The following is a 26,495-nucleotide window of genomic DNA, read 5'->3' as shown; positions in this document are numbered from 1 at the left end:
TCGTCCTAAGAAACTGTCACAAGTCTTATTCGCATTGTATTGCATTGATTTGAACAAATATGAGAATTTTAACAGGTGGTTTGGAAGCTTAGAGCAGGTATGATTTTTTTTAGGATTCGGAGGACTCCAGTTCAAGGCAGTAATGCCTGAAAGTAAACCGTTTTAGTTATACGGCAACAACGAAGCCATTTAGACTTTTGATAGGATAGCACCTAAGTCTTTGAGACTATAGAATAAAAAAAACCGCGTTCTTTTTCTGAGACCACAATGCTAAATTAATGAATGACAGTAGTCTGACGGCTATTTATTTTTCAGAGTTTTATGCCTTGCCTGCTGTGAGCTTGTTATATATTTTTATCCTAAAACTCTGATTTTTAGTTATTGGTTTTGTTTTCGCCATAAAACTCGATAAATTTTATCAAAATTAAATATTTTCTTACTAAAATATCCATAGTAAGTGAGGTGTCTTATACCTTTCTGGCTTAGGCATAAATTCTAGATTTTTCGTCGCTCAATATGTTGATTTGTGGTTGTTTCTTAGCAAATTTCTCCAAGAAAGGAAATATTCTTCAGTTATATAATAGCTTTATAAACACGACACAGGCATTCTTTGTGTTCGGCTTTGCATTCTAAAGACTAATTCGTAAGCTGAAAGCTCCATGCTGTTCGGTAAATTGTATAAATGCTTCATTGTTTGAATTATTAATACTAAGACGTGTTTGCTGTATATCTTCCTTTAGCTCTCTTGACGCTTACAATTTAATAAATAAGCCGTTAATCGTATGACGAGCAACGTAGGAATACGTTTTTATTGTCAGTAATGGTTGTCAAAGAGTGGAATTCTTGGCAGGATGCTCTGTGAACGAACATGGAAATGAATAGACTTCCATAACAAAGCAACAGCGCCTCGAGATGAAGCTTTTGATGCGGTTATGGATTTTCCTCGTTTGCTTGTGCGTTAGCACCAGATTAGAAGAGTCCGAGTGTCCAAGTAAGTACGTACGCAAGAAAATATGACTGGTTAAAGTTAAGTGCGAATTCAAGTTGTGATCCTGCCTGCCAATGTTTTGTTTTTATTCGCAGGGCAATATGGTTTTCTTTTCAGTTTAGTAATCTAGTAATGAATCCTTTCACAGGAAAATGCAATGTGCCTCTCGGCATCGAAAGTGGCCTTATTACGGATGATAAACTCTCGGCTTTTTCATGTTATGGGAACGATACGAGGTTTGGAGCTCATCGAGCAAGGCTCAGACTTCACTCCTGGCCGCCGGGTTACAGAGCTGACAAAACTATTCTTGGTGTCACGGAGAATTATTGCTGGATTAAAATCGATTTGGAAAGGGAACAAATTGTTACTGGAATAGCGACTCAAGGGTATGGCAATGCTTCGGTTTCAGAATGGGTCACCAAGTATGAATTGATGTACGCCACCGGGACCGACTTCGTGAAATTTGTGGACAGTGACGGAGAAATAATGGTACGTTTTGTTCGCAAGTAGATCCGATGACTTTCATATGACCGGAAGATGAGTACAATTCCAGAAAATAAGTCATTCCAGTCGTGGGCTTTTTTTTACAGGAATTTTTAAATACATCGTTTTCCCATTTTGTTGCAGCCTGGGGAAAAGGTACTTGTTAGAAATGTAATCAGTCTAACGCTCCATTCACAGTTGTTTACAAGGATTCGTTACTTGTTACAAAAAGAATACAATTAACTACAAACTGTGGTTAATTTTTTAATTCTTCTCCTTCTTGGTAATAGATCCCATCTAACTGAAAAGTGGACATTTTTCTCCATTCCTCAATTGCTTATTTATTTTCCAAATTTCTGAATGATATTCATGAATGATATGAAAATTTCCATCTTTATTACAAAGATTACATACAGTCTTCGAAAAAAAGTTCTCTCAAGGCCTTGTACTTTATTTTACCAGTAGTATTGACTCAGCTTGGGTTTCTTCTCAATTTCATGATCAGCTACGGTATATTCAATATCTTTCCTTTCAGAACTAGAAAATAATGTGAGTCGAAAACTCAATTTCAATTGATGACATCTCAAACACTGCAGTGCATGAACAATATGTAGAACGACATGATTTCCACAGTGACGAGTCCGCCATAGCCGTTCCGGCGCTACGTCAATCCTGAAAAGCTCTTGTTCTTTGAAATGGGAAGGTATAATCCAGACAATAGGATCCCTATTTCTCGCTAGAATATTTTAAAATAGACCCCTGAGGTCGCCATCATCTGCCAGAAAAAGCCTTTGGATCATTAAACATTACGTCTGAAAAAGGTCTGATTCAAATTATAAAGAAAAACCCTCGTTACGGTAACTAAAGGGTTTTGAGTATGCATTTTTATATAAAATGTTTACCTGTGGTATATGCGGTTTAGTTTGACGAACAACGCCGAGGATAAGTTATATATATTTTGGAGTGCGTATAGTTAGGTCTACAATAGGGTTGCGATGGGGTACCGTTGATATATCGAATGGCCAATCCTCAAAGCAAAAGAAATAAATGATAACAGAGCTTATGTCTACATAAAATTACATTTTTTTAGCAAAATATATATGTCATCAAAATGTGCTATGAAATTGTTCAATTGCTGTTCGTTGCAATCGTTGTTTACATATAAATTACAAGCTTAAAGAAGGACAATTATTTCTGCGGTTGTGTTTATTTTTAAACATACAATAGCAGGTTTCCACCACAAGAAGAACGCGCCCGCGTTATGCTGGTTCCTGGATGAGGAGCCAAATTTGAACGATTCAAAACGTGGGCAATCAAACATATCCAACAAGACCTGGATACATCTCAAATGTATCAGTTGTTTTAAGTGTGATTATAGAGATAACTTTGCTCGAAGCTTTTGATCCCTGTTATGTCCAATCGAAAAAATTGGCGGAGGCGGAATATCAGAGGCTTTGTTAACAATATATTTTTGTTTTTCTGCTCATCCACGTACAAGATATTCATTTACCCTTTACTCAACAGCCCTTGCTTGACTATGCCTTTCGAATTCGTGAATCTTTCATTTATGTGGATAGCCCAGAGTCGATAGAGATATACATAAGGTGCACTCCATACCCTTTATAAATCCTTGCATTTTAGGTAAGAAAATTTAGGAGTAGTTGCGTTTCAAAAGAAAGCCCATCATTTCTTTTTTTTACATTTCATTCATGCAATCTCAGGAAATAATAAACATCGAAGCTAGATATGCGTTGTAAACTTGGATAATGAGAGGCAAGACTAGGACATTATCCATTCAAACGACATTGGCACAGACATGAACTCAAATGTCCCTTTGAGAAAGACAGATATAGAGAGGCTTTTCCATCAATGTTTTCATAAATTGTAGATAAGAAAACTTATTTGTGTTCGTGTGTTTTTTTTTCGCCGTTAAAATGTCTTAAGCGATCAGGGTAGAGTGCTTTTGAATCTCATTGACACGCGAGTGATTATTATAAGTAACTCTATGCTACATTTCTGTTTTTTTCATAGACGTTTAAAGGAAATAGTGACAGCAATGAAATAGTAAGACACGACTTAGCAGCTCCTAGGATTACATCAAGTGTACTTTTGGTACCTCTTAATTGGACTAACAACATTGGACTCAGAATGGAACTTTATGGCTGCGAACCAAGTAAGAAAGTGTAGTTCAGGTTCAGATTTCCACGTAGGAACGAATACTTAGTAAATATAGCTAATTTTTAAGCCTCATCTAAAAATACTTGACTGAATTACTTTCCAAACGATTGCAGTCTCATGATTAAACGGCTATCATCAAAAATTGTCCAAGCTGTCCTCAGGTTTATTCATTGAACCAGGCGAATCTTCTGGGCCATTTTTCCATCTAAGCGAATATTTTGATTTGTATGAGGAAATGTCTTGTTGTACCTCTCACGACAATTATAAAAAATTCCCTAGTATTTAAAATAGGCGTACCGCCATTAGAAGAAGCTACTTCGCGGTTTGCCAGCATCTAGAAAAAAATTTCCGAGGTTTTCAACCCACTAATTACGATCTTTTTCAGTCACCACCAACCTTAAACTTCCCAGTTCCTTTTTAGTTTAATCATAGCTCTTAATAGCTTTTCGCAATCAGAAATTTATTATTTAAGGTGCAAATTTTCCCTTCTCTAAAAACATCGTGAGGTACACCATATTTTGTAAGGCACATCAAGTATGTGTGATCACCCTTGTGATCACTCCAGAGTAACTTAAATAACTAAGATTCCTATATAATTAAATCATGGGTTGCTTAACGGATCATTACTCTTTAATTTTATCGTAGCTTATTATTTCGAGGCGTGGCTGATGTTTCATAATACTACCTTCGCCTACAACTACTTAAACACTTCCAGTGATGAATACATACAAGAGGCATCCAAAGCGACGGAGGAGGTCACTACAGAGAATTTCTGTTGTTATCTTGATTGGCTTATACTTCTGTAGCTTACAAAGAGGGGGAGAAAGAGAGATAGGGGGAGAGAGAGGCATTGTGAAAGTAGAGTGTTTTGCTAAAGCATATACACTCTGACCCCGTCATTCAGCGGAGGTCCATGAGCAAGGAAAACACGCACGTAGATTCAAGTGTTGATAATATATTCTTTGTCTCATGAATAGCTTGTGGCAAAAATGATCACTTGCTGCGTCTGCTCTAGTCACTCACCCTTATCCCGGTGTCTACAGAGCCAGATTTAGGGCGTAATCAGTTACATTTGACGCTTTCCATTTTTAAAAAAAAACCTAATTTTAACCACATGTTAAATGGATTCAAAGAGAAAAAGTTCTGCATTTTGTTTCTGTTTCAGATTCAATGGTATTTCAAAACCGTAGGAGGATACCTCTACAACAAAGTCTTGAGATTAAGGTAAAGGTGTTACTTTGTTCATGAGTCGATGGTGAAAGAGCGTCTTGTATGGATGGCCTTATACACCGAATGACACGATTACGACCATTTGCACCCCTTCCGAATGGAAAATTGTGTTTATTATTTCTCTTTTTTATATCTTTCTTTTTCTTAAGTCCTCAACGGTCACCACAGTTAGCGACATTTGCCACAGCAGAGGTAGCAATTTACTGCACAGAAACCAGTGTTCATCGTCTGAGAGCCAAGCTAAAGGCATTCGTCCAAGAATCTAGCATTTTCCACCCAGGTTATCTAAATATAAGACAACCAAGTAAGTTCCCACCAAACCTCATCATTAAATAAATAGTAAACGTCAAGGGCATTCCAAAGTTCTAAGAGTGACTTGAGTAGTAACAATGAAGAAATCCAAGTAGAATTGATGACAATTGACTGGTGAAACTGCATTCAATCAATATCTTGAAAAGGATCAATCTCACCGTTTGAACTGTTTCTTGATTGAGTGAAGAAAGCACTAAGAGCAAAAAATGTGAACTAAACGACCTGATGCTCAGGAAAACGCAAGTAACTTAGTCACGATTGCTTTCAGTCCTGTATCTCTAATTGGTCGAGAAAGTAGTGTGAATTTTCTGGACCAGTCACTGAAAAACGCCAGAATGAAAGACAATGAAATTCATCCTTAACGTTACGTATTATTGGACCCGAATATTTTTACCAATCTTTGCAATCTATGATCTGTCGTTGTTGGAAATCCCTTTATCATGATCAGTTCCATCGATGTACGCCTTTTTTTTTTTCGATAGTCTTTCCTATATCAATATTTAGTTGAAATTCATGATTTTTTAGATCTCTTATATAACCTTTAATTCCATTGTCTCACTGAGAATGACATGCATATGTTCTCTTCCATTCCAGTTACGTGCGACTGCGATCCTCCTGCGGTTGATCTGCAGCTCAAGCATCGTATCCCTGAGTCAGATATTATATGGTCAGCTGACAAAAACTTCACTTTGAGACCAAAAGTGTCAATTAATTGTTCCTCGTCGATCCATGCAACGTACCGTTGGACGTTTTTCAAAATTGACCGCGAAACTAGTTTTTTCTCGCCATTTATCCTAATTGACCTCACAACTACACCCAAGATGACGTTACTACCAAGATTGTTTGGACCCGGCGAATTTTACGTCTCAGTAAATGTATCGTTCACAAACAATATCACAGACACGTCCGCTTATGACTTTGGGTTCTTCAGAGTCCGCATGCCAGCTCTAATGGCAAAAATAGTGGCACCTTCGTCAATAAAAAGAGATGCGGGGAATATAACGATTGACGGTTCCGGTTCACATGACACAGAGTACCCACAGGATCAGTCTAAAGGATTGAAATTTTTTTGGCAGTGCCGAAGGCTTTGCCAAGAAACTCTAATAACCCCATGTATTGAAACTGATTCTAATTCCATCCTTGAAAGATTTACGATTGATGCTTCTTCTTTAAAGCCAAAATGTACCTACGAATTTAATCTGACTGTAACAAGAGAGCCAAGGAGTTCGAGAGCAAGTCATAGGCTATACGTCGAGCCTGGAATACAGTTCTCTGTTGCGTAAGTTTAATTCATCTGTTGATTTACTTACATCTTTTTTTTTTATTCAGTTATCGTAGTTCAAGTTTGAATATTTTGTACAGATATTTTAAAATGCACTCACATATAAATGCATTTTCCGACGTTAATTTGACTTGTTGATGTTTGAATGTATCTACCTATCTACTATCCTTTTTCAGCCGAGGTTTCTTAGTTGATAACCTCAACCTGCTATGCATATGCTCGATTAATACAAATGATTTGCTGTGAGATGTTCCTTAAAACCCCTTCTCGAAAAAGCCGTGTTGCTTTAATGGAACAAAAACCGTGAACATTTGAGAAAAGCAATTGCTCAAGAAACAGTTCTTGATGCGTGCGGTTTTAAGTTTCTTTTAACCACTCTAACTCTCTAAAGTACCATATTGACCCAGTTTCATTTCTTTCTTCAAGTAGTAGTTGTTTTTTTTTTGAGATTTGTATTTTGTTCTATGTTGTAACATTTTGTCTTAGTTTCTTTGTTTTTTGGTTTTTCGCAATAGATGCGTCAGTAATTGTGGAAGGAAGGTCAGCATTAAAAGACCCCTCTCCCTTCGTGTGATTTGCGTTAAAGAAGAGTGTGCGTCAATAGCGACCTTCTCATGGATGATTTTCTCAGAAGACGATCATGGAAACTTTACCAGGCTTGATATAAGTGGCTCGGTAGAAACTATCGCAAACATGACACAAATGAATATACTTAAACTTGAGAATCTTCTAGAAGTCAAAGACGGACAAAAATTACAAGTTAGAGTCACAGCCAATCCATACAAGAGCCGTTTTGAAGAACAAGCAGTCTATGCATTTATTGTCAACGCTCCGCCAACTAACTCTGAAGCGCAAATTATAGAAGAAGGTTGTAAGGTGATGCCTGAAGAAGGCTCTGCAATTATTACAGACTACTACATCACATGTTTGGGTTGGTATGACGAAGATGTTCCACTACAATATGCTTTCACCTACACGTTCGACTCTAGCACAATTCTCATTCAAGAGGGAAATGTGGGTAAAGTGACGACTAAACTTCCTTTGGGGGATCATGATCAAGACTACGATCGTCTTGTGGATCTGAAGATTATCGATGCTTATGGAGATTTTACTTCTGTGCCTAAGAAAATTAAGGTATAGGATTTGAATTTAAACATACAAGCAAAAAAGATGATATAAATGATGAAATTTGTGTTCAATCTGTTTAGATAGATAGAGTCACTTTCAATCGTCATTTTGTTGAGTAACATGCATATGGTGTTGCATGGCCTTTGCTTTCTTTGTACGTCACTGATACAACGACGAGCCTTTAGCGATATCATTTCAGAATCTTTTTTACGCTTAATGTCATACAAGTTCAGTACATACCAAATTGCATGATCAGCTTGAGGAAAAAATTGTAGTTGTCCATCATCACCCAGTTATCCGCTGGATCCCTATCAGGTGGATAGCGCAGTACGTTTTGGTTAGATATAATGAATATATGAAGTCCATATATTTTGAACTGCGGTATTAAATACGTATGATGCACGATCCTTCGCAGTAGATAGCGCTATTTAGGCAATAGCGAAAATCAGACCTGAAAAAAATCAGGCCTGCACGGGATTCGAACTACTGACCTCTGCGATACTAGTGCAGCGCTCTACCAATTGAGCTAACAAGCCAACTGGGAGCAGGCCGTTAAGTTGATTCGTAATAAACCCGTGATGATAAATCAGATACAATGAATATATGAAGTCCATATATTTTGAACTGCGGTATTAAATACGTATGATGCACGATCCTTCGCAGTAGATAGCGCTATTTAGGCAATAGCGAAAATCAGACCTGAAAAAAATCAGGCGTGTACGGGATTCGAACCACTGACCTCTGCGTATGATGATATGACAGATATATATCTGATTTATCATCACGGGTTTATTACGAATCAACTTAACGGCCTGCTCCCAGTTGGCTTGTTAGCTCAATTGGTAGAGCGCTGCACTAGTATCGCAGAGGTCAGTGGTTCGAATCCCGTACAGGCCTGATTTTTTTCAGGTCTGATTTTCGCTGTTGCCTAAATAGCGCTATCTACTGCGAAGGATCGTGCATCATACACAGTAAGTTTTGTTAAGCTTATCCGCTGGATAGTGATTTGTCCGTCCTTTGAACAACTGAGTCCAGATCAACGCAGAATATATCCAGGTCAACATTATCTTCTTTTCTCCTTACAGCGCTTTGATCAAACGTGTCACACCTCTCTGTTTTTGCTTTTAAGGTTAGGCCACCGCTTGTTTCAGAGAAGCTGTTAGATGTTATCAATAACGCAAAAGATGAAATGCGCGAGCTGGTTGCAGGTGACAATGTTAACAAAGCAGCTGATATGGCTATTACAATTCTCTCTGTTATTGATGGCAACGAAAAGCTTAAGAAAGACGAAACGGTGAGATCAGAACTTCTAAAATTCCATTTAATGAAAATGATTAACGAAAGGCAATTGAAAAAAGTGCGATCACAATGGTTTTGAAAAGGAAACATACACTTTAAGTAATCACTAAGTTGGAAACTCTGACCTTTAATTTGACAGTTTATCAGTTAATTATAGACCATTGAATCACGAACTAAATCGTTATATCTTTGAGCCCAGTACATGTATTTGTATTCCCAAATTTACTTCCAAGATCTCATTAATTATTCTCCTTATTGTCTTTCATACAATTCTTATGTTGTTAGTTTGTAAACTTTGGTATTGGACTAACTGATAATCTCTTGACTGATATTTTTCTTTCTTCTTATCACTTGTCCATTTTTTGTTGTATTGGTATTGTAAGAAGAAATTTTGTTTCGGTTATTTACCAGAGTTTGAAAGCTAAAAAAGAATGCTTTTGTCATTTGTGGCCCAAATTCTCTATACTTTGATTGCCATTGACCCATAAAATGGAAATTTCCCCTCACTTATATTGCTTAAAGGCACCAAATGTCCTTGAATGTATAATTTTGCTTGCAGTTTAAGGATTCTGTGCTAAACATCATGTCTGGAGTAAAAGTTGACAAGATCAATCTGGTTACCAAGGTTGCCGTTATTACCGCTTACTCAACTAAACGGGTTGACCATTCCCTGCCTCAGAATTCACAGGTAAGTCAGGGATTGCACCTGAAATGATGAATTGTTTGCTTTACACAGTGAACAGCGCGTGACAAAGAAACAGTTATACCTACAAGCAATTCAGCAGTAGATTTTGAATTATTTTAATGAGGATTTGCCATGATCTTTTTTGGTCTGAGAAGTTTGTTTACTTCCATACCTCTTGAGGTTTTTAAAGAGGGACCTATTTTGGTATTTTGAGACCCAAAAAAAAAGCGACGTGCAATCCTAGGTAGAATTAACAAGCTTTTTCCTGAACAAAGCAAGTGCACCCACCAAATAATTCCTCCAGTCAGGTAATATAAGGGCCCCCACAATATTTAAATGAGCATAAAAAGCCGCTTCCGTCCCAGACAATAGCACCACCACTGATGTTTTAGTTTAAGATATCTGGGAATGCACACTCACTAAATTTGAATACGTTTCTATGGTACACTCACTCGTTGCTTCAACTTGTTTCCCAAAGGAGGATGCATTGACCTTAATAAGAAAAACAACAACATTCATGCAAAAAATGAACAGCAGTACTATAAAAGATTTGGGAGTCATTGGAGAGATAGGTACGAACATATTAACAGGGATTGGAAACGTTCTAGCCTCTTCTTCTAAGGATATGGATTATGAATCTCCGAATAAGGAACCTGATTTTTTGAAAAATGTAAGTAAACATTGCTTTGGGCTCTTTTCTATAGGAAAAATTTAACAAGTATTTAGAGTAACGTTTATTTATTTGTAAATACTGTTCGGAGTAACCACTTTGACATTTGAACTAAGAATCCAACAGGTGTCTCAATTAATTTTAATCTAATCTGTTCTAATTTTCCATTGATGCATACTACTTTTTGTTGTGTCTTTTGTTTATTAAGAACTGCAGTTGTTTTCTCCCTTTTTCCTTTACATCTGTAATAATAATAATAATAATAATAATCTTTATTGAGGAAACTTTTTCATAACAAGTATGGTTTTCAAAAAGGACCTCGAAACTAGATATATATAGTAGAAACAAAAAGCAATATAATTACAAAGGGATTAAAAGCATACAAAAAATGCATAAAAAATTAAAAATAAGTATAAATAAAAATTAAACGTAAGAAGCGATATTAAAAACTTAAAAACATTACGTTTAAAACTATTGACATTCTTTGAGTCTTTGATAATCTGACTGAGGTAGTTAAAATCGGAAACAGCATAATGGTTATGTCTCGTCTTAACAACCCACAAGTTACCTGAGAATATGCACGAGGAGAAGATCAATGTCCAACCAGTTTCTGATCAAAGTCTCTAACATTTCAATAAAGGCTGATAGTTTCGAAAGAAACTGTTTGGGGCTGCGTCGGTGGGAATAACGAAATAATTTGGATATATCAACAAAGTTGAAATGGTAAATTGCCCACCGTAACGATTACAAAAGCTAACGTTTCGAGCGTTAGCCCTTCGTCGGAGCGAAGGGCTAACGACGAAGGGCTCCGACGAAGGTCTCCGACGAAGGGCTAACGCTCGATACGTCAGCCTTTGTAATCGTTACGGTGGCCAATTTACCATTTCAACTTTGTTGATATATCCAAATTATCTCTAACATTTCGCTTCAGCGCTTCAGTTCTCCTATCTCTTTTACAGGGCAAGAAAATCACCTCAGAATGTGTGGAACTGGTAAACACGATCACTGCCGAAGAGGAATTGTGTGCAAATCCTACAATCATCACCACACCTTACATAAATTTAACAGCTTGCATTGAAAAAGCCACTGAAATGAAAGTAAGCAAGCTGCTTAAGGGTGAGAGTGGAGTCAAGCTACCTGATGCCAAGGATCTGTTTCCGGCTGATCTCTTAGACGACAACACCGTGGTGGATGTCAAGGTCAGGAGCAAATATAGCTAGAGCTAGCCATGAAGTGCTTTGGTAGCCACTTCAACTTAGGAAAGAGGATGAGTTTACTTCTTTTTATTTGTCTACTTGGGGGTAGAAACTTCTTAGTGCCTACCGGACAGAAGTTTGATTCCTTACTGAGAACTGGAAATTTATGTCAGTTTTTTTTTCGCTTACTTATTTACTTCAGTTTTCTTAGTTGGAGGTATTTGTGTCATTGATCAACAATTGATAAATAAGTTGCCTTCCTGCTCTCGGGTCTGGTTGTGTCTTCTCCGACCTTGAAGACGATGAAAATGTTCTCTTCATTCTAATATTTACATTTCTTCGATATTTCAGCTTGTGTCTTTTAAAAAGAATCCTTACACATGGCATCCGAAATCCAGAAGTATAAAATCATCTGTTCTTGATGTTACTTTAAAGAACGTTACATCCGGGAAAGCACTTCATGTGGAGGGTCTCAGCAAACCTGTTGAAATGTTCATCAAAAACTGGCACCGGGAAAACGATATACAAAAGAAAGAAGTGTTCTTTGTAAAACCAAGCCCTCCAAAATCGACAAAGAACATGCGATTTCACAAAATCGATCTTAAATACGGTGATGCTGATGCAAATATCCGAATTGAACCATTAAGAAACGAAACACTCGAAATCTACATCAGGTACAAAGTGAGACCAACACCGGCAGAGAATGACTTTCAGACAGTTGTCCCAAATATTTCCTCATGCTTAAGTTACTCAGAAGAGAATGGTTTCTCTGATTGTGCCTCTGATCCTTATTTGTTTACCATATCCCCTTCGATCACCGGACATACGGGTACTCACTTTATTGGTATAAGGAACGCCCCTCAATCCTCTGAGAAGAACAATACTCAAAGTAGAACACGCGTCAAGAAATCATGCCGTGGGACTAACGGTCGCCAAAAACGGTCCTGCGTCGAAGTGAAGCCACCTCCACTTCCGGAAAATATTTTAAAGCAACAATTTCAGAACAATACCGACGTGCAGTATAAACTGTTCATCACCATGGGTCTGTGCATGTACTGGTCCCCTGAGGACGAAGAATGGACCAATAGAGGATGTAAGGTAGGAATATAATATTAGTTTCGTATAGATCAAATTTGGCATACTGCTTGCTAATTAAAATAATAAAGATTTGATTCAAAGTAGGCCACGTACATCAAGTTCCTTTCCAAGCACAAATTTGTTATAGAAAGAAGCACCCAGTAAGTTTTGAAATGAGAGAGTATTACATTGTGTATTTGCAATATCCTTTGCATATCGTTTTGAGAACTTCTAATTGAAACCGTGTACATCAGCAGTTGAATTTCTTCTTGCATTAACCGCTTACTAGAAAATACTCGTTTTGCTTATTGTTTCGTATTCCTTCTTAAAAAAGGTTGGCCCAAAAGCCACACGTGGAAAACTTCAATGTTTCTGCACGCACCTGTCAGCTTTTGGAGGTGACCTGTTCGTGGCCCCAAACCCAATAGACTTTGATAAAGTTATGGCGGAGTTTGGGAACCTTGCAGCCACCGGGAACTTCGTTGTTTTGGCATTTGTCTGCGTGGTATTTGGATTGTACGCCATCGGTCTGGTTATCACCCGAAGAGCCGACAAGATAGACGAATATGAGGTACATGTGTTTTATAATCTAGTTTTCTTATAGTTTGCCGTCTGAAAAAAGAACTCCGGGCCTCACGAGCTGAAAGTAGTGCGTTGGTTAGTTGTTTGGAGGTGTCCAGCGACGGGAAAGTTTCAGCTGGAAAAAACTCATAATCTATGAAAGGAACATCTTACGTTTACTCAGAAGTTAACTTATGGTTAGTTTAATTCTAAAAATAAAAACACCTTGCTCAGAGTACTTGGTTATTTTTTTCTCAGATTGCACCAAACATCCATGTGATAATAGGACAAGAATGTACCTTCACATACAACATCTCAATACAAACAGGAATTTGGAGGAACTGTGGAACTACAGCGAACGTGGCAATCATCCTGTTTGGCGAGAATGGATGTACGCCTCCTGTGCTCTTAACACAGAGTCAGCTGGGAAAGAGATTTTTCGCACGAGGTAGCGTCAACACATTCACAATTCATCTCCAAGAATCACTTGGGTCTTTGTACAAAATCAAAATCTGGCATGACAATTCTGGAGAAAGCCCGGCTTGGTTTTTTCACCAAGTCTTGGTGACTTGTAATGCCACAGACGAAAAGTGGCATTTTCTTGGAAACCAGTGGCTTGCTCTGGAAAAGGGAGACGGAAAAATCGAAGCCGACATCATTTCCGCTGGTCAAAGTGAATCTTTGTCCTTTAGTAACTTGTTCTATTTCAGAGGTGCTAAAACCCTTAGCGAGAAGCACCTCTGGTTATCATTATTTACCAAAGCTCCACACAGTACTTTCACTCGCAGTCAACGTCTTTCATGTTGTCTGTCAATCTTGTTTGCAACTATGGTCGCCAATGCGATGTTTTACCAGCAAAGCATAAATAACGCTGAAACCTTTCGCGTCGGTCCTATTCAGCTATCCTGGTCTCAAATAAGAATTGGCCTTCAAAGTGGGCTGGTATCGATTCCCGTGAATGTTCTCGTCGTTGCTATTTTTAAGAATATCAGACCATCTGCACTGATACACAGAGGAAATAGTCAAAACGGAGAAGACGAAGAGAAAAAAATTGGTTGCTTCCCTCATTTCTGTGTTTATATTGGCTGGGCATTATGTCTTATGGCGTCACTGGTATCAGCGGCTTTTGTTGTGTTTTATAGCCTCATGTGGGGTAAAAAGGTAGCCAATCAGTGGCTCACTTCCGTTATGATTTCGTTTTTCCAGGACATTGTGGTAATTCAGCCAGTGAAGGTGGTTATAATAGTTTCACTCTTATCACTTATCTTCAAAAAACCAATCGAAAATGATGAAATACGGGGACAAGATCACTCCAATCAATGCGTAGAGAAAGGGATAACTTCCTTTCCACCCAGAAACGAGGAGTTGAACAAAGAGCGCTCAGCAAAAATTTTGAGAAGGAGACTTGCGAAAACACTGATAGAAATTGGTATCTGCGTTTCTTTCTTGCTTCTTCTTGTGATTGTTTGTTATGGAAACCGTGACAGTAATAGATTTCGACTCACCAGGGCAGTGGAAGATGTCTTCCTTAACTTCGAGAAGGTTTGTATGAAAATATCTATTTGTTTCCTCTTTGGTACATACAGTGTTTGTTCAATCCTAAATTATATTTTTATCGCTATAGTAACATCTGTTTCCTGTGCTCAACCTTCCAGGTTCATTCATGACATAATCATCGTCATACTTCCTGTAAGCGTTAACGCCACAGGTCGCTTACCTCAACAAGAGAACAAATTGCAATTGAAAATCGTATGTTTTTTATGCAGTACGAGTATCTCCCAAAATTAACTTAAAGACAAAACGTAGATTTAGATAGGCTGGCTGCTCTTGTAGACATTCATTCATTTGACAAAATTTGCTATTGTATTGATGACCTGGTTACAATAAACCCATGGCTACGCTATTTTCTTTGATTTACAGGTGAACAACATTACGTCATTCTGGACTTGGACAAGGACAACTTTATTAACAGGCCTTTTTGACGTGAAATGGTACAACGGAATGGCCTTTTCATACAAGGAAGGATTCATCAGCAACAGAGAAGCTTTCATGATAGGAATGCCACGATTAAGACAGAAGAGAATTAAAGAAGGTGAGAGAATAGTGGATAAATCCTTGAGGGTTCTATCGTGTTGTCACAAAGATTTCATTCTTGAAAAAGTTCCGGTTCTACAGAGAATTTTTTGCTTTTTCCTTGCAACTTTTCACCGATGTACATATAGAAAAAGATGAGTGGCATGATCATTTTTTGACAAAAAAAAAAGAAATGCAACTGAAACGTTTTCTAATTAATTCATCAATATTTAACACCTTTTTTTTTATTATGTCCTTCAGATCCGACTTGTCAAGCTATTCACAATGAAGCAGAACTTGTCCGGCGGTTTCCAAGATGTATTCCACATTACAGCACAGCAACCGAAGACAAAACCAAATATCATCTACAGAGATGGTTTCCAGTCAACGATTACCGCGAATTTAAACATCAGTTTGAAAAGTTCTATCGTTGTCCTAGGCCCTGGCGTTATGAAACAGCCGAGGAGTTGGACACATTGTCATTTCAGGGACTGAGGTCGAAATATTCGGGGGGCGGTTACATTGCTGACCTTGGCTACAATACCGATGACGCACTACAAGTTATTGACAGCTTGGAGATGAATGACTGGATTGATAACATGACAGCCGCTGTTTTCATAGAATTTAACATTTACCAGCCTACCACTTCACTTTTCAGTGCTGTAAAGTTTCTATTTGAGAGATTTCCTAACGGTGGAACAAATACCATCAGAAGGGTCGAAACTTTGACGATTTATTCACCAAAAGATCGTTTTTTTCGAGGCATCTATGAGACTTCTCATTTACTCTTTATGCTCCTTCTTCTCCTCTGTGTGGGCACAGAAATTGGCAAATTATATCAACAAGGTTGTAAATACTTTAAGAACCCATGGAGTTGGCTGGAAGTTATTCTCTTGTTGAGCTCAGTTGTGTCCATGGCCATGTTTTTCCTGAAAGAATCATACACGAGCGAATTCGTCGCAAAGGTACAAGAAAACCCATTTCAAAGCTGGAGCATGGACAACATTGCATTGTGGTCAGACCTTGAAGTGACGCTCTTAGCAGTTGTTGTATTTCTAATTACGATGAAAGTCTTGAGAATCATTCGCTTCAATCCCCACATTATTCAAATGAGAATGACGCTCATCAGTGCCTCGAAGCATTTTACCTCGTTCACCTTCGTCTTTTTAACGATGATAATCTCCTACGTTACGCTTACGACGCTAACATTTGGTAATGCCGTATATGAATACCATTCGTTCTCGAAATCATTCAGCTCCATACTGCTGATGCTTATAGGTGCCAAAGCTCCCTTCCACGAACTTCAAGGAATCAACATCGTTATTGGACCTTTTTTCGTATTTGCTTACATGGTAACCATTGTCATGATCTTTTTGAATATGTTTTTGGCTATACTTAATGATGCGTACACGCAGTCCCGTAAACTCGGACATAAAGGCAGCGAGGACCTAGAGCTATTCAGACTATTCAAGGAGAAAGCCAAGAGAGTTGCTAAGAAGACCAGAGTGGCAGCGATCAAAGTTCTTGAAGCGATACCACACTTACTATGGCAGAGGCGGTCAGAAACTGCCGTTACGTTTGAAAAAGAGGCTTTTGTGTCCAGCTCATTTGAAGAAAGGAATAAGAACTTTGGATTTCACGAAGGCGATAATCCCTCTCTCACTGATATAATAGCTTTATTAAGCGAAATAAAGCATGACATCAGCGATTCTATTCTTTCCCTCGATGACGTCGTTCCTATAGTAACGATTGATAATGACGGCGAAAGCACAAAGTCTTGTCGACCCGACAGCTCGTTGGATTCATTTGACTTTTATTCGTGTTCCTCAAGCTCGTTATTTAGCCCTGAATCAGAAAGTGAAATTGCAGAGCTGGAAAATCTTATTTACTTTGTTGACGAAGACGAATTTTCTCGTGATGATTGTTTCCTTATAAACAAATGGTTTCACTAAAATGCTGAAGTGGGTGAAGTTCGTGCAGAAAATATAGATGTGAACCCAAAATAGCTTGAAAAATCTTGATGATTACGAATAAACTGATTACGTTTCTCTTCGCAATAAGTCTAAAAAGAATAAACTGCGCCACCTTATAAATTCTGGGTACGCCTCACCTTAAGCAGGCGTAGAAGGTAATTTTGAATTTGCAAAGCAAAATAAATAAAGCTTCAAACTGTTTCGATATAGTATTGAAAACAAATTTCAAAGGAAACTGAAAAAATATATTTTCATAGAGAAAAAGATAATTCTTATTTCAAAACTGGGACGTCTTGAGTTCCCCGACCAGCTGCAGAAATAAGGTTCCCCTCAAACATTTTATCATCGTTATCATTATCATATATAATCTTCCTCCTCATCTGTATCCTCATCCACGTCGCCCGCCGTCAGCATCATTTCTATATACAGCCAATTTCTGCCAACCGTCGTTCAATTATTAAACAAGTTATACAGCTACCTCTGTTAATGCGATTTTAATTAATTTAGGATCGATGTGGAATCTAAAAGGATGAAATAAACATAACAACTGAGAATTAGTTCCAGACCCTCATTGTCCTGATAAATTGATAGTTCTCGAAAGTACTCGGTTTGTCATCGTTCACTAGCACTGGATTTTAGCACTTTTAAAGATTATTCAAAACCACTCATGGCAGAATATAGGTGAAAGATCTTAACCCGCTCTATTACGTTTCATCTATCTCCCATGAAGAGGCAAGGGCCCGTGTCAATCAAATACGACTCATAGTTCAATGCAACAAGTATTTAAAGCGTGAAGAAGAAGAAGAAGTAAAAAACAAATGCTGAGGGAATGTACGAGACATGAAAACACTCGACAGAAGAACAAATTCACATGACGCAAAAAAACAAAGACCGTGACATGATATATAGGGAGCAGCGTAATTTGCATAAAATGCGAGAATAACTGCGAAGAAATGTTACGTGTAAAAACGAAAAGAATAAGAGTTAATTAACGGGTGCGGAAATATAAGAAATTTGTGTAAGAAAAAACAAAAAATATTACACATTCGCCACGACCTCCACTTTCGCCCATTTCAATGATGGCTGCTGTGAACAGAATGGTCACTAAGGGGGAAAGTGGGGACTTCTAAGAAGCTTATTATCAGTAATTAATTAAAAAAAATTTATTTTATTTTCAGTGCAGTGCTGCTGACCATCTATTAAGGGGAGGCGTGGTAACTACTTTTGCCATCCTAATTTGTGGACCAATCAGGGACTGATCATTGTTTATCGCTTGGACGACTGATCCCGTCTCTGTTCCCCCTGAAAACCATACGATCCCCCCGAAATCCTCTATTCCCCCGGGGCTAAATAATGACTGGTCCCTAGCTGTGACCGTTAGTTTGCTTAGGACATCATTTTAAAAGTCACCAGTTTAATCCTTGCCGTGATATGCATAATTTCTCAGATATTCCCTCCTTCTTCATTACAATTCAATGTAGCCTAGAATTTTTTGTTCTGAATCGATTTACCTTCATCGATGGTGTTAAGCATCCAGTTCCCTATCTCGTGTGAATTCGGCTCCTTAACCCCAGTATTACCACTGGATGTCGAGAACGAAGGAAATGATTACCAACTAAAGGAGCTCTCTATTGTTGAACGAATTCTCCTTGCCAGCACCTACGGAAATGAATAGAGAACGGTGACAATTGTATCGTCATTGATTATAATTTTCATGATTAATTACACGCACATAACATGTAACAAACGATAATTACTGGCGAGTTGTTACAGAAGCGACTGTGATACGACTACAACTGACTATTTATTGTAAGGCGCAGTTGAATATTTTTATAGAAACTGCGCGGTATAAATTTAAATTTAATAATAAATTTAATAAGGCCATCGGGTAAATGTGCTTTCGCATTTCTTTCTGTTTTTCTGGAGATCGTAAATAGACAGTTGTATATTATCTTTCAGATTTCGAGCCACCCGATACATATTGATTAATCATTGCTTCAATTACACGCTACGCTTCTGCCACCAAACGGAATAAAGTTGTTTGAAACCGATAGCCTATTGAATATTGGTATACACCGACACCGATACAACAACTGACATTCATGTTAGGATGTAAAAGAAAGATGTAGGTCAAAATAACTATACCAAGGAGCTCTTGACTGCTTGAGCAGCAAACATAGGGGACAAAAATGGTCCAAGTATAGCTGGACAAAACAGTGCGGAAAACCGACCCTGGTATTGCTGCTTGTTAAGGTCTCAGCTGTTGGCGTTTATTAGCATTATAATTATGCAAAGGTTTCAAGCGTGGCCTTAAGCTATTCACTTAAAATTTATGTTAGCTTTTCAGCTTCCACCGCTTCATGGCATAAAAACGTTCGAAAACGCGCAGACAGATCATAGAGATAAGCCAGCTAACTTTTACCGAATCCTTACAAAACACGTTCACAAAAGAATTTAGATGTAAAGGTTTAAAAACGCATACATTCAAACGGTTTTCCTCAAAGATCTAATGCAGTTATTTCATTCACTAATTCTCTATTTTTCCATATGTAAACTTAATTCCAAAATGGTAGAAGGCCTCTCTGATTTGATTATCACAGTGTGTAACGAATGCAGGCGTCATGCAATCGAAAAAAAAAGAAAAACGACAATTATTTTGGAAGCTAAATGTTTTAATTGTAGAAACTGCGGCGTTTTTAAAAAGTCATAACCCCGTGGCCGCAAAAGTGTGAAATTATGTGTGTTTGCTCCTTTCATCTCCGGTTGGTGAATGAATGACAAAGCATTCACCTTTGATCAAGTCAAAGTTTTTTTGTCAGTAAAGGCTTATGGTGTTTATCGTGTTCAACTCGAACACCAGATAAATTCTGTACCTACGCGCGACTTTGTATTATTCTTTATTTCCTCACATAGCCAACAGATGAAATGAGCCTTCCTTTTCTCATTATGCGGAGCAGTGTTTAAAGAAAAAAGTATAATGTAAACACGTTAAGGTAGTTCTGCAGGTTTAAAAAGATGCCAAGACAACCGTCCCCTTTAAGTAGAATGTTATAAATATTTACAACCTTTTCTTGAGGCGAAACAAACAATTTACACTGACCTGGCGCAATGTAAATTGTTTTGTCTCCTTCTTCTGTTTCATTAGGGCCAGGTGCGCCTCATACAATTCTTAAAGAACGTCCACTGTCAAACAGGCCAACAAAACCAAAATTCTGAAACTTTTGCACTGTGTACTGGCAAAGGTAAGGTTAAAATGTTTACATGCACCTGTTAAAAAGATATGATTGAATCAAATGATTGATGCATCCGTTACATAAAATCCTGAGGGTTTGCTAAAATGTCACTCCCGACCCTCATTAAGGCTCTTAACCTCACATAGCCAACAGATGAAATGAGCCATCCTTTTCTCATTATGCGGAGCAGTGTTTAAAGGAAAAGTATAATGTAAACACGTTAAGGTAGTTCTGCAGGTTTAAAAAGATGCCAAGACAACCGTCTCCTTTAAGTGGAATGTTATGAATATTTACAACCTTTTCTTGAGGCGAAACAAACAATTTACACTGACCTGGCGCAATGTAAATTGTTTTGTCTCCTTCTTCTGTTTCATTAGGGCCAGGTGCGCCTCATACAATTCTTAAAGAACGTCCACTGTCAAACAGACCAGCAAAACCAATATTCTGAAACTTTTGCACTGTGTACTGGCAAAGGTGAGGTTAAAATGTTTACATGCACCTGTTAAAAAGATATGATTGAATCAAATGATTGATGCATCCGTTACATAAAATCCTGAGGGTTTGCTAAAATGTCACTCCCGACCCTCATTAAGGCTCTTAACGCTGTGATCATGTCAGAGCAGTCTTCAATCAAATAAAATCGAACATTATCTGCAGAAAAAAATAGTCTCCAAACGATTCTCAAACACTGTTTATTTTTTTGTGAAGCGTCGGCAGCGTTTGCTTCTTTAAGAAGACAAAAGAAATTCAACAGGAATAAATTTATGTCACATTTATATCCATCTGTTTCTTAGTTGTATCAACTCTCCACTGCTTAGAGTTTTTGACGAAAAATAATGTAGAATGCCTAAAAAAAAGCTACTGTTTTGATTGTTTAAGACTTTTTTGACAAAAAAAAGCAATACTAATTTCCTCGACTTACTCGAGCATGTCACGAAAATGGCTACTTTGTACGCAGAGCCTCCTCGGTCCTATTTTTCACGGTTGCGATGAAGTTAGATCGATGTTTAGGATGCGGTATTTCACGGCAAGAAATGAATATTTTCGAGTCTTTTGTCCACTTCGACGTAAAAATTAAGACAAGGGAAACATTCCTAAAAAGGAGGCATTATAATGTCAGATGATAGCATTTCATGCCATAGCGAAATTGCACTATGAACTTGTTTTTTGTTTTGTCTTCAAGAAAGCTCTTAGTGACAAAGCATGTAGGGGGTGAAATTTAGAAACTTCTGGTCCTAGCCAGTTATTGTTAAAATTCCTTTCATTGGTCCGCTAAATCGATGACTTTGGCAAAGGAGAATCCTAGCCTTAGAAACGAAAAGAAGACCCTTTTTTTTTCTTCTATCTTTTTGAACTGAGATTATGACTAACTCAGACTTTACGAAGAATTTTAAGGGTAGTATTAGTAATATAACTTGGGGGAGGGGGAGGGGGGACAAAATGCCCTCTAGTCTCATCAAGATACAATCATCACGAAACGCCGCATAGGATTTGATTTGCCAAATATGTATATGTTGTATCTGGCGGTATGGCTCAAAGTCATAATCACACGTGCTGTCAGAGATGTTACAAATAAGCGTCGAATGCCATTGATAGGGAACCCTGTAGGTGTTTTTGTTTTGATTGGTTTTTCTTTGTTTGATGTTTCTGTCTTCATGTCATTGTTTTGTTTGGTGGCTTGTTCCACTTCTGTAACAAGTATGGTTGTTTGTGTTAGGCAACTTAATTAGAATTGAAGACAATAGTAAGTTACTTGCCGTAACCGGTGATTTGGATACATAAAAGTAAAAAAATACCCTAGAAGTGCGAATGTCATTATGATTTACTCGTGCACTCATGCACAAAGTCCCCCAAAATATTCTCAGTGCGTGGGAAATCATCTCTGATTCTCGCTGTGGTGTTTTTTTTAACAAATTAGCCAATCTTTGGGTAACACTTACTACAATCATTAAACGTTACTTCTGTTTTCATCATTTACTTAATTAAAAGTACCGCTTGTTTTCATACGGCTGAAAAAAAACGCCTCAGCAAATATTTTATTTGAGGATAGAAATGGCTCATGGCGGCCCCACTTTATGGTTTCAATTCATTATTTATTTATACTGTAATTATTTTTTTCAAATTTCACTCGGATAAGAAATTTTGCTGGTACCAGTTATTTAGTTTATAGCTAGAGCTTCAAGGACATTCAAGAAGTCCGCTGACACTTCAAAAATCTCATTTTTTTTTTAACAGGAGAAGCCGGAAAAAAGACACTAAAAAAATTGAGAACTGAAAATAAAAGTTTAGAAATAATTTTATAAAAAGGTTCATAGTCTTTCAGATTTGAATTTGTAAACCATAGCCTATTGTTTTGCTAATTCGTTGGGGGTTTCACTTGCCAATAAAAACTGATTAGAAAATTTATGATTTTTTTGTATTATATAGCTACACGATCAAAGCCATCGTCCCTTAAAAGGGAAACTAATTTACTTGTAGCCGAGTCAGTTCATGGTGTAGACCGCCTCAACTGACGTCACTTTTTATATAGAATTTCAAAGGTAAACTACATGCACTTGGCATTAAAAGAACGTCGAAAGATTACCAGCAACAAAGAAACAGAAAAGAAGGCAGCTGCCGATGTAAACGAGGTATGTCTTGAATAACACATTTTCTTAACTCTTTTTCAATGAAAGACGTTATGTAACCTAAAACATCGATCTCCTTAACTTGTGACAAGCTGCTCGATACACGAATATCATTTGTTCTTAATGTTACCACCTAGTCTGCATCTCTGTTTATTTTTGCATTCGCGCCGGATTTTGTCTTCACCAATTGCTACATTCATTTTCACCTACAGTGGAAAAGCTTGATTCCTATTTGGCCTGTACTTTTATATTCTCCATATGAAGAAGAAAATTTCCCCCCAGTTGATAATGGATTTGGCAAGTTTTAGCGTCAAAGGTAAAGGCTTGGGAGTAGTCGCGTCAACGGAGTATGTAAATAATTGAGTTTTGAAAAAAAGTCGTCAGTAACTGTTTTAAGATGTAAGTTGTCTCGACACTTTGAATCTTTGATCTTTTTATTGTTCTAAAATCATTTCATTGTCATTATCTTTCACGGCCCATAAAATTTCTGCGCGAAAAAACCCTAAAACAAATATGATCTTCGAAGTCTTTGCATAATCAGCAAACAAGCAGTCTTTGTTAAGCAGGACAGTTTAATGTAAATTTAAATTTTTAATTCTCACTGATGAGCGCCTTGTATATGCATAGTCACTCAAACAATTGAGAACTACAGAAGGTTAAATGATCCGTGGGAACAAAGTGGCGTACCGCAGACTTCGTGATATTTATCAAACTGCAAAATCTCTTTATCCCTTACCTTAAAAATGAAATTAAAGAAATTTTGGGCTAGATGTCAGGATAAGATAGCATTAAAAATGTACTCACAAAATGATTTGAAATATAACTTGTAACTACACGATACTGGACAAGATAAAAAAATTTGACCTAAATCCTGATTTACACTCATTGAACAAAAGTTCTGTCCTTCAATCCATTTTATTGAAAGGGTGGGGTTTCCAAATATTTTGTAACTTGATGCGGATTCTAGACTAGACTTGAGATAAACCAAAAACGGATGTTAAAAAATGGAAGAAATTAAACTTTCATTACGAGAATAGGACAAAGAGGTTCCCTACCAAGGGATTGAACCTCACACTTCTTTCGATCCCGCGAATGAATGCTTAACCAATTGATTGAAAAGGACCTCGCTGGTGAGCCGAACGCGTATTTGTATGTTAGGTTTAAAACAATTCCTAGCTTGATAAAGTCTCGAAGGGTAAGTTTTAAGACGAGTAAAGCATTGAAGTTTGTGGTTAGAAATACTGGATCAACTTTCAGCTATTTCATGACAGGACGGAAAACGCGTGAACTGTAAGTACCTCTCGTTGTCCCACACTAAGCCTTAGAAAAGTTTGTATGGGACAACGAGAGGTACTTATAGTGCACGCGTTTTCCTTCTTGTCATGCCTGTGCAACCGTTTCCGTTAGCTCTATATAATCGCTTCGTTTGCAATCTTTTCTAATAACCACGCTATCTGAAGTATTCCGTGAACCATCTGAGTCAAAAGTATTGGAGAAAGTTCTTTTGTTTCGTAAGCAGATGCTTTTATCGGCTAACGCCAATAATTTATGTTTTGCAACCCGTAGCGAACGCGGGGAAGCCTTAAACATCATGAGTAATCTGTCAAAACAGTTAGCAGGGGTTCATATGATATTAACACAAGACCAGCATCGTTGTTAGATTCTACCCAGTTTCGAGCTAAGGTCTGTCCACCCTGTATACAAAAATATTTTTCATCTATCGACAACCTCTTTGAAAATAGCGTCAAAAAATTCGGGAATGAAAAAGCAGAAGCTTGAGAATAAATTTAGCCTTTGTGTATCACATTTGACAGAATAATTTTCAGGGAAGCAGATAGTTTAAATGTAAATTAGGGCATCAATAATCATTAAGTCGAAAATGTTCGAAAAATAACAAACCACAACTTATGTCTAAACGTAACTGAACACAATTTTTATTTTGAATCTACCCTGAAGCTCAGTAAAATGTCACTCAAGCCTCGTCGACTAAAACTTACTGCCCGATGACTTCGTGGAATATTTTGTATCATATTTTTTGTGGTTACTTCGTTCATCCGGTTTTTTTGCAGCCCAGGAGGGAAACATTGCGAGGCAATAAACTTCTGTGTTACATTCAAATACAGTTCAAGTCGTGAGGTATCAGACATATTAAGGCTTACGGGTCAGTATCGTCTAAAATTATGTTACATTCACTCAAATGCTATTACTGACAGTTAGCTATTTTCATCATTTTAATCCATGTACAGTGGAAGCTCGATTTAACAAAGTGCCAAGGGACTGGGTAAATTAGTTCGCTATATCGATATCGAGGGTTCGTTATTTGTATCGAGGTTTTGTGGCATACATTTTACTGTAACTTTGGCCGGGCTGAAACTGAAGTATCGTTCGTTATATAAACCGAGGACTTCGTTATACAGGGGTTCATTAAATCGAAGTTCCACTGTAAAGAGCGACTATTTGTTTGTTTGCCTAATCCGGATTGTCCAAAACGTACTGGTATGCCTCGGATTCTAATAAGTTGCGTTTCAATTGCGTTCATATGGTTTTATACTCTGTCTTCAAAGCGAGAGAGTACAGTATGTAAATGATAAATAAAATTTCTCAGAACTAATGATTTCAATAAGCTTTGTTTGGCAAAACCTTAGCTTGTTTTACGAATACACTAGCACTTGTCTAAGCGGTGTATGTGAATATACCTATGAAATCCCTAATATCGAGGAAACCGGCACTTTCATCGTTTCCAAAAAAAATGCTCGCTAGCGGAGCTGCTAGGTTGATCGGGATTTTTTCAGTTATCTACTCTATACACAATACTTCGCGGGCAAAGGAAACTGTCTCTCATTTCATTGCTTATTCTATTTGTTTGCCAATCCGTCGGTCTGCATGTCATCGACTAGAAAACGTAATTTCTTCGATTCATTTGTCTGGATTTTCAACGTATTCCTAAGCATTAACAGGGAATTAAACGGAAAAGAGGTTTAATGAGATATTTCCGGTACGCGTAAAATCTCTCTCGTTATTTCATCAATTTATCTTTCTTGAGGACTTTGGAAGACCTCTCTTTCCGAGCAAGAATTTTTGCGGCACCTCAAGTACATAAATAACTGTCTAAATGCAGATGTCGAGGAACTCAATAATGTTCAAAATATATGAACTTCATATATTCATTGTATCTGACTTAATAAAAAAAAGGAAGATATCTTAAACTTGATCAATGTTATACTTCAAACGTTCAATTCTTTACCATAACTGATCACAAGGACTTTTTTCGGCACCCTTCAACGTCATCTTAATTCTCCAAAACCGTAGAAAGCGCTAAACCAGAGCCTTCTGACACTCAATCTCAAAAGGAATATACATATTTAATGAGCACGAATTTTAACAAAAATGGCTTCATCAGCACTTTAAACTTTGCCTTGGAAAACAGGAAGCAATTTAAAGTCATAAAAATCATCACTGCACGCCAGAAATAAGTCTTGCAAAAGCTTTTGGTTTCATCA

At 37.5% G+C, this 26,495-nt stretch overlaps 2 protein-coding genes and 2 long non-coding RNA genes across 9 annotated transcripts in view; 2 read left to right on the top strand and 2 right to left on the bottom strand.

Moving 5' to 3' along the window:
* Positions 1 to 711: 711 nt before the first annotated feature.
* Positions 712 to 17,689, top strand: LOC111340506 (polycystin-1-like protein 2). Its single transcript, XM_022947362.2, has 17 exons — positions 712 to 991; positions 1,137 to 1,477; positions 3,503 to 3,644; positions 4,295 to 4,404; positions 4,815 to 4,873; positions 5,029 to 5,183; positions 5,786 to 6,470; positions 6,989 to 7,607; positions 8,731 to 8,895; positions 9,460 to 9,588; positions 10,064 to 10,255; positions 11,215 to 11,454; positions 11,803 to 12,549; positions 12,863 to 13,099; positions 13,348 to 14,631; positions 15,010 to 15,181; positions 15,424 to 17,689. Exons 1-17 carry the CDS (start codon positions 913 to 915, stop codon positions 17,112 to 17,114), a joined length of 7,047 nt encoding a protein of 2,348 aa, XP_022803097.2. The 5' UTR covers positions 712 to 912; the 3' UTR covers positions 17,115 to 17,689.
* LOC148728236 (uncharacterized) lies at positions 8,909 to 10,121 on the bottom strand. Its single transcript, XR_016002549.1, has 2 exons — positions 10,038 to 10,121; positions 8,909 to 9,606 (listed from the first exon to the last, which is right to left on the bottom strand). It is a non-coding gene; the product is annotated as an uncharacterized LOC148728236 (long non-coding RNA).
* LOC148728235 (uncharacterized) lies at positions 17,340 to 21,516 on the bottom strand. 3 transcript variants are annotated; one of them, XR_016002547.1, is made up of 5 exons: positions 21,291 to 21,516; positions 20,701 to 20,867; positions 20,236 to 20,402; positions 18,647 to 18,794; positions 17,340 to 17,656 (listed from the first exon to the last, which is right to left on the bottom strand). It is a non-coding gene; the product is annotated as an uncharacterized LOC148728235 (long non-coding RNA). The 3 variants fall into 3 exon arrangements; XR_016002546.1 differs by having other exon boundaries at positions 20,236 to 20,867; XR_016002548.1 differs by having other exon boundaries at positions 20,236 to 20,826.
* Positions 20,747 to 26,495, top strand: part of LOC111340501 (polycystin-1-like protein 2) — a 21,483-nt gene continuing 15,734 nt past the window's right edge. For 2 of the 4 annotated variants that reach the window (XM_088763376.1, XM_088763373.1), the window contains exons 1-3: positions 20,747 to 20,842; positions 22,899 to 22,998; positions 23,208 to 23,311. The gene's annotated coding sequence lies outside the window, so the exon portion shown is untranslated. Of the gene's footprint in view, positions 20,843 to 22,898; positions 22,999 to 23,190; positions 23,312 to 24,753; positions 25,157 to 26,495 lie in introns of those variants that run through there. The other 2 variants (XM_088763375.1, XM_088763374.1) reach the window with 2 other exon arrangements.

Source organism: Stylophora pistillata, chromosome 6 (genome assembly GCF_964205215.1).
Source record: "Stylophora pistillata chromosome 6, jaStyPist1.2, whole genome shotgun sequence".
Taxonomy (NCBI): Eukaryota; Metazoa; Cnidaria; class Anthozoa; order Scleractinia; family Pocilloporidae; genus Stylophora; species Stylophora pistillata.
Note: the sequence above shows the minus strand (reverse complement) of the source record. Positions and strands in the feature narration are given on the sequence as shown.

What these genes read in the sequence shown, in the direction of transcription:
- LOC111340506 (XM_022947362.2), top strand. Translation starts at nt 913, where the DNA reads ATGAAGCTTTTGATGCGGTTATGGATTTTCCTCGTTTGCTTGTGCGTT. An exon ending in AGCTTAAGAAAGACGAAACG is followed by an intron (nt 8,896 to 9,459) that starts GTGAGATCAGAA and finishes TTTTGCTTGCAG; the next exon opens with TTTAAGGATTCTGTGCTAAA. An exon ending in GGACCAATAGAGGATGTAAG is followed by an intron (nt 12,550 to 12,862) that starts GTAGGAATATAA and finishes TTCTTAAAAAAG; the next exon opens with GTTGGCCCAAAAGCCACACG.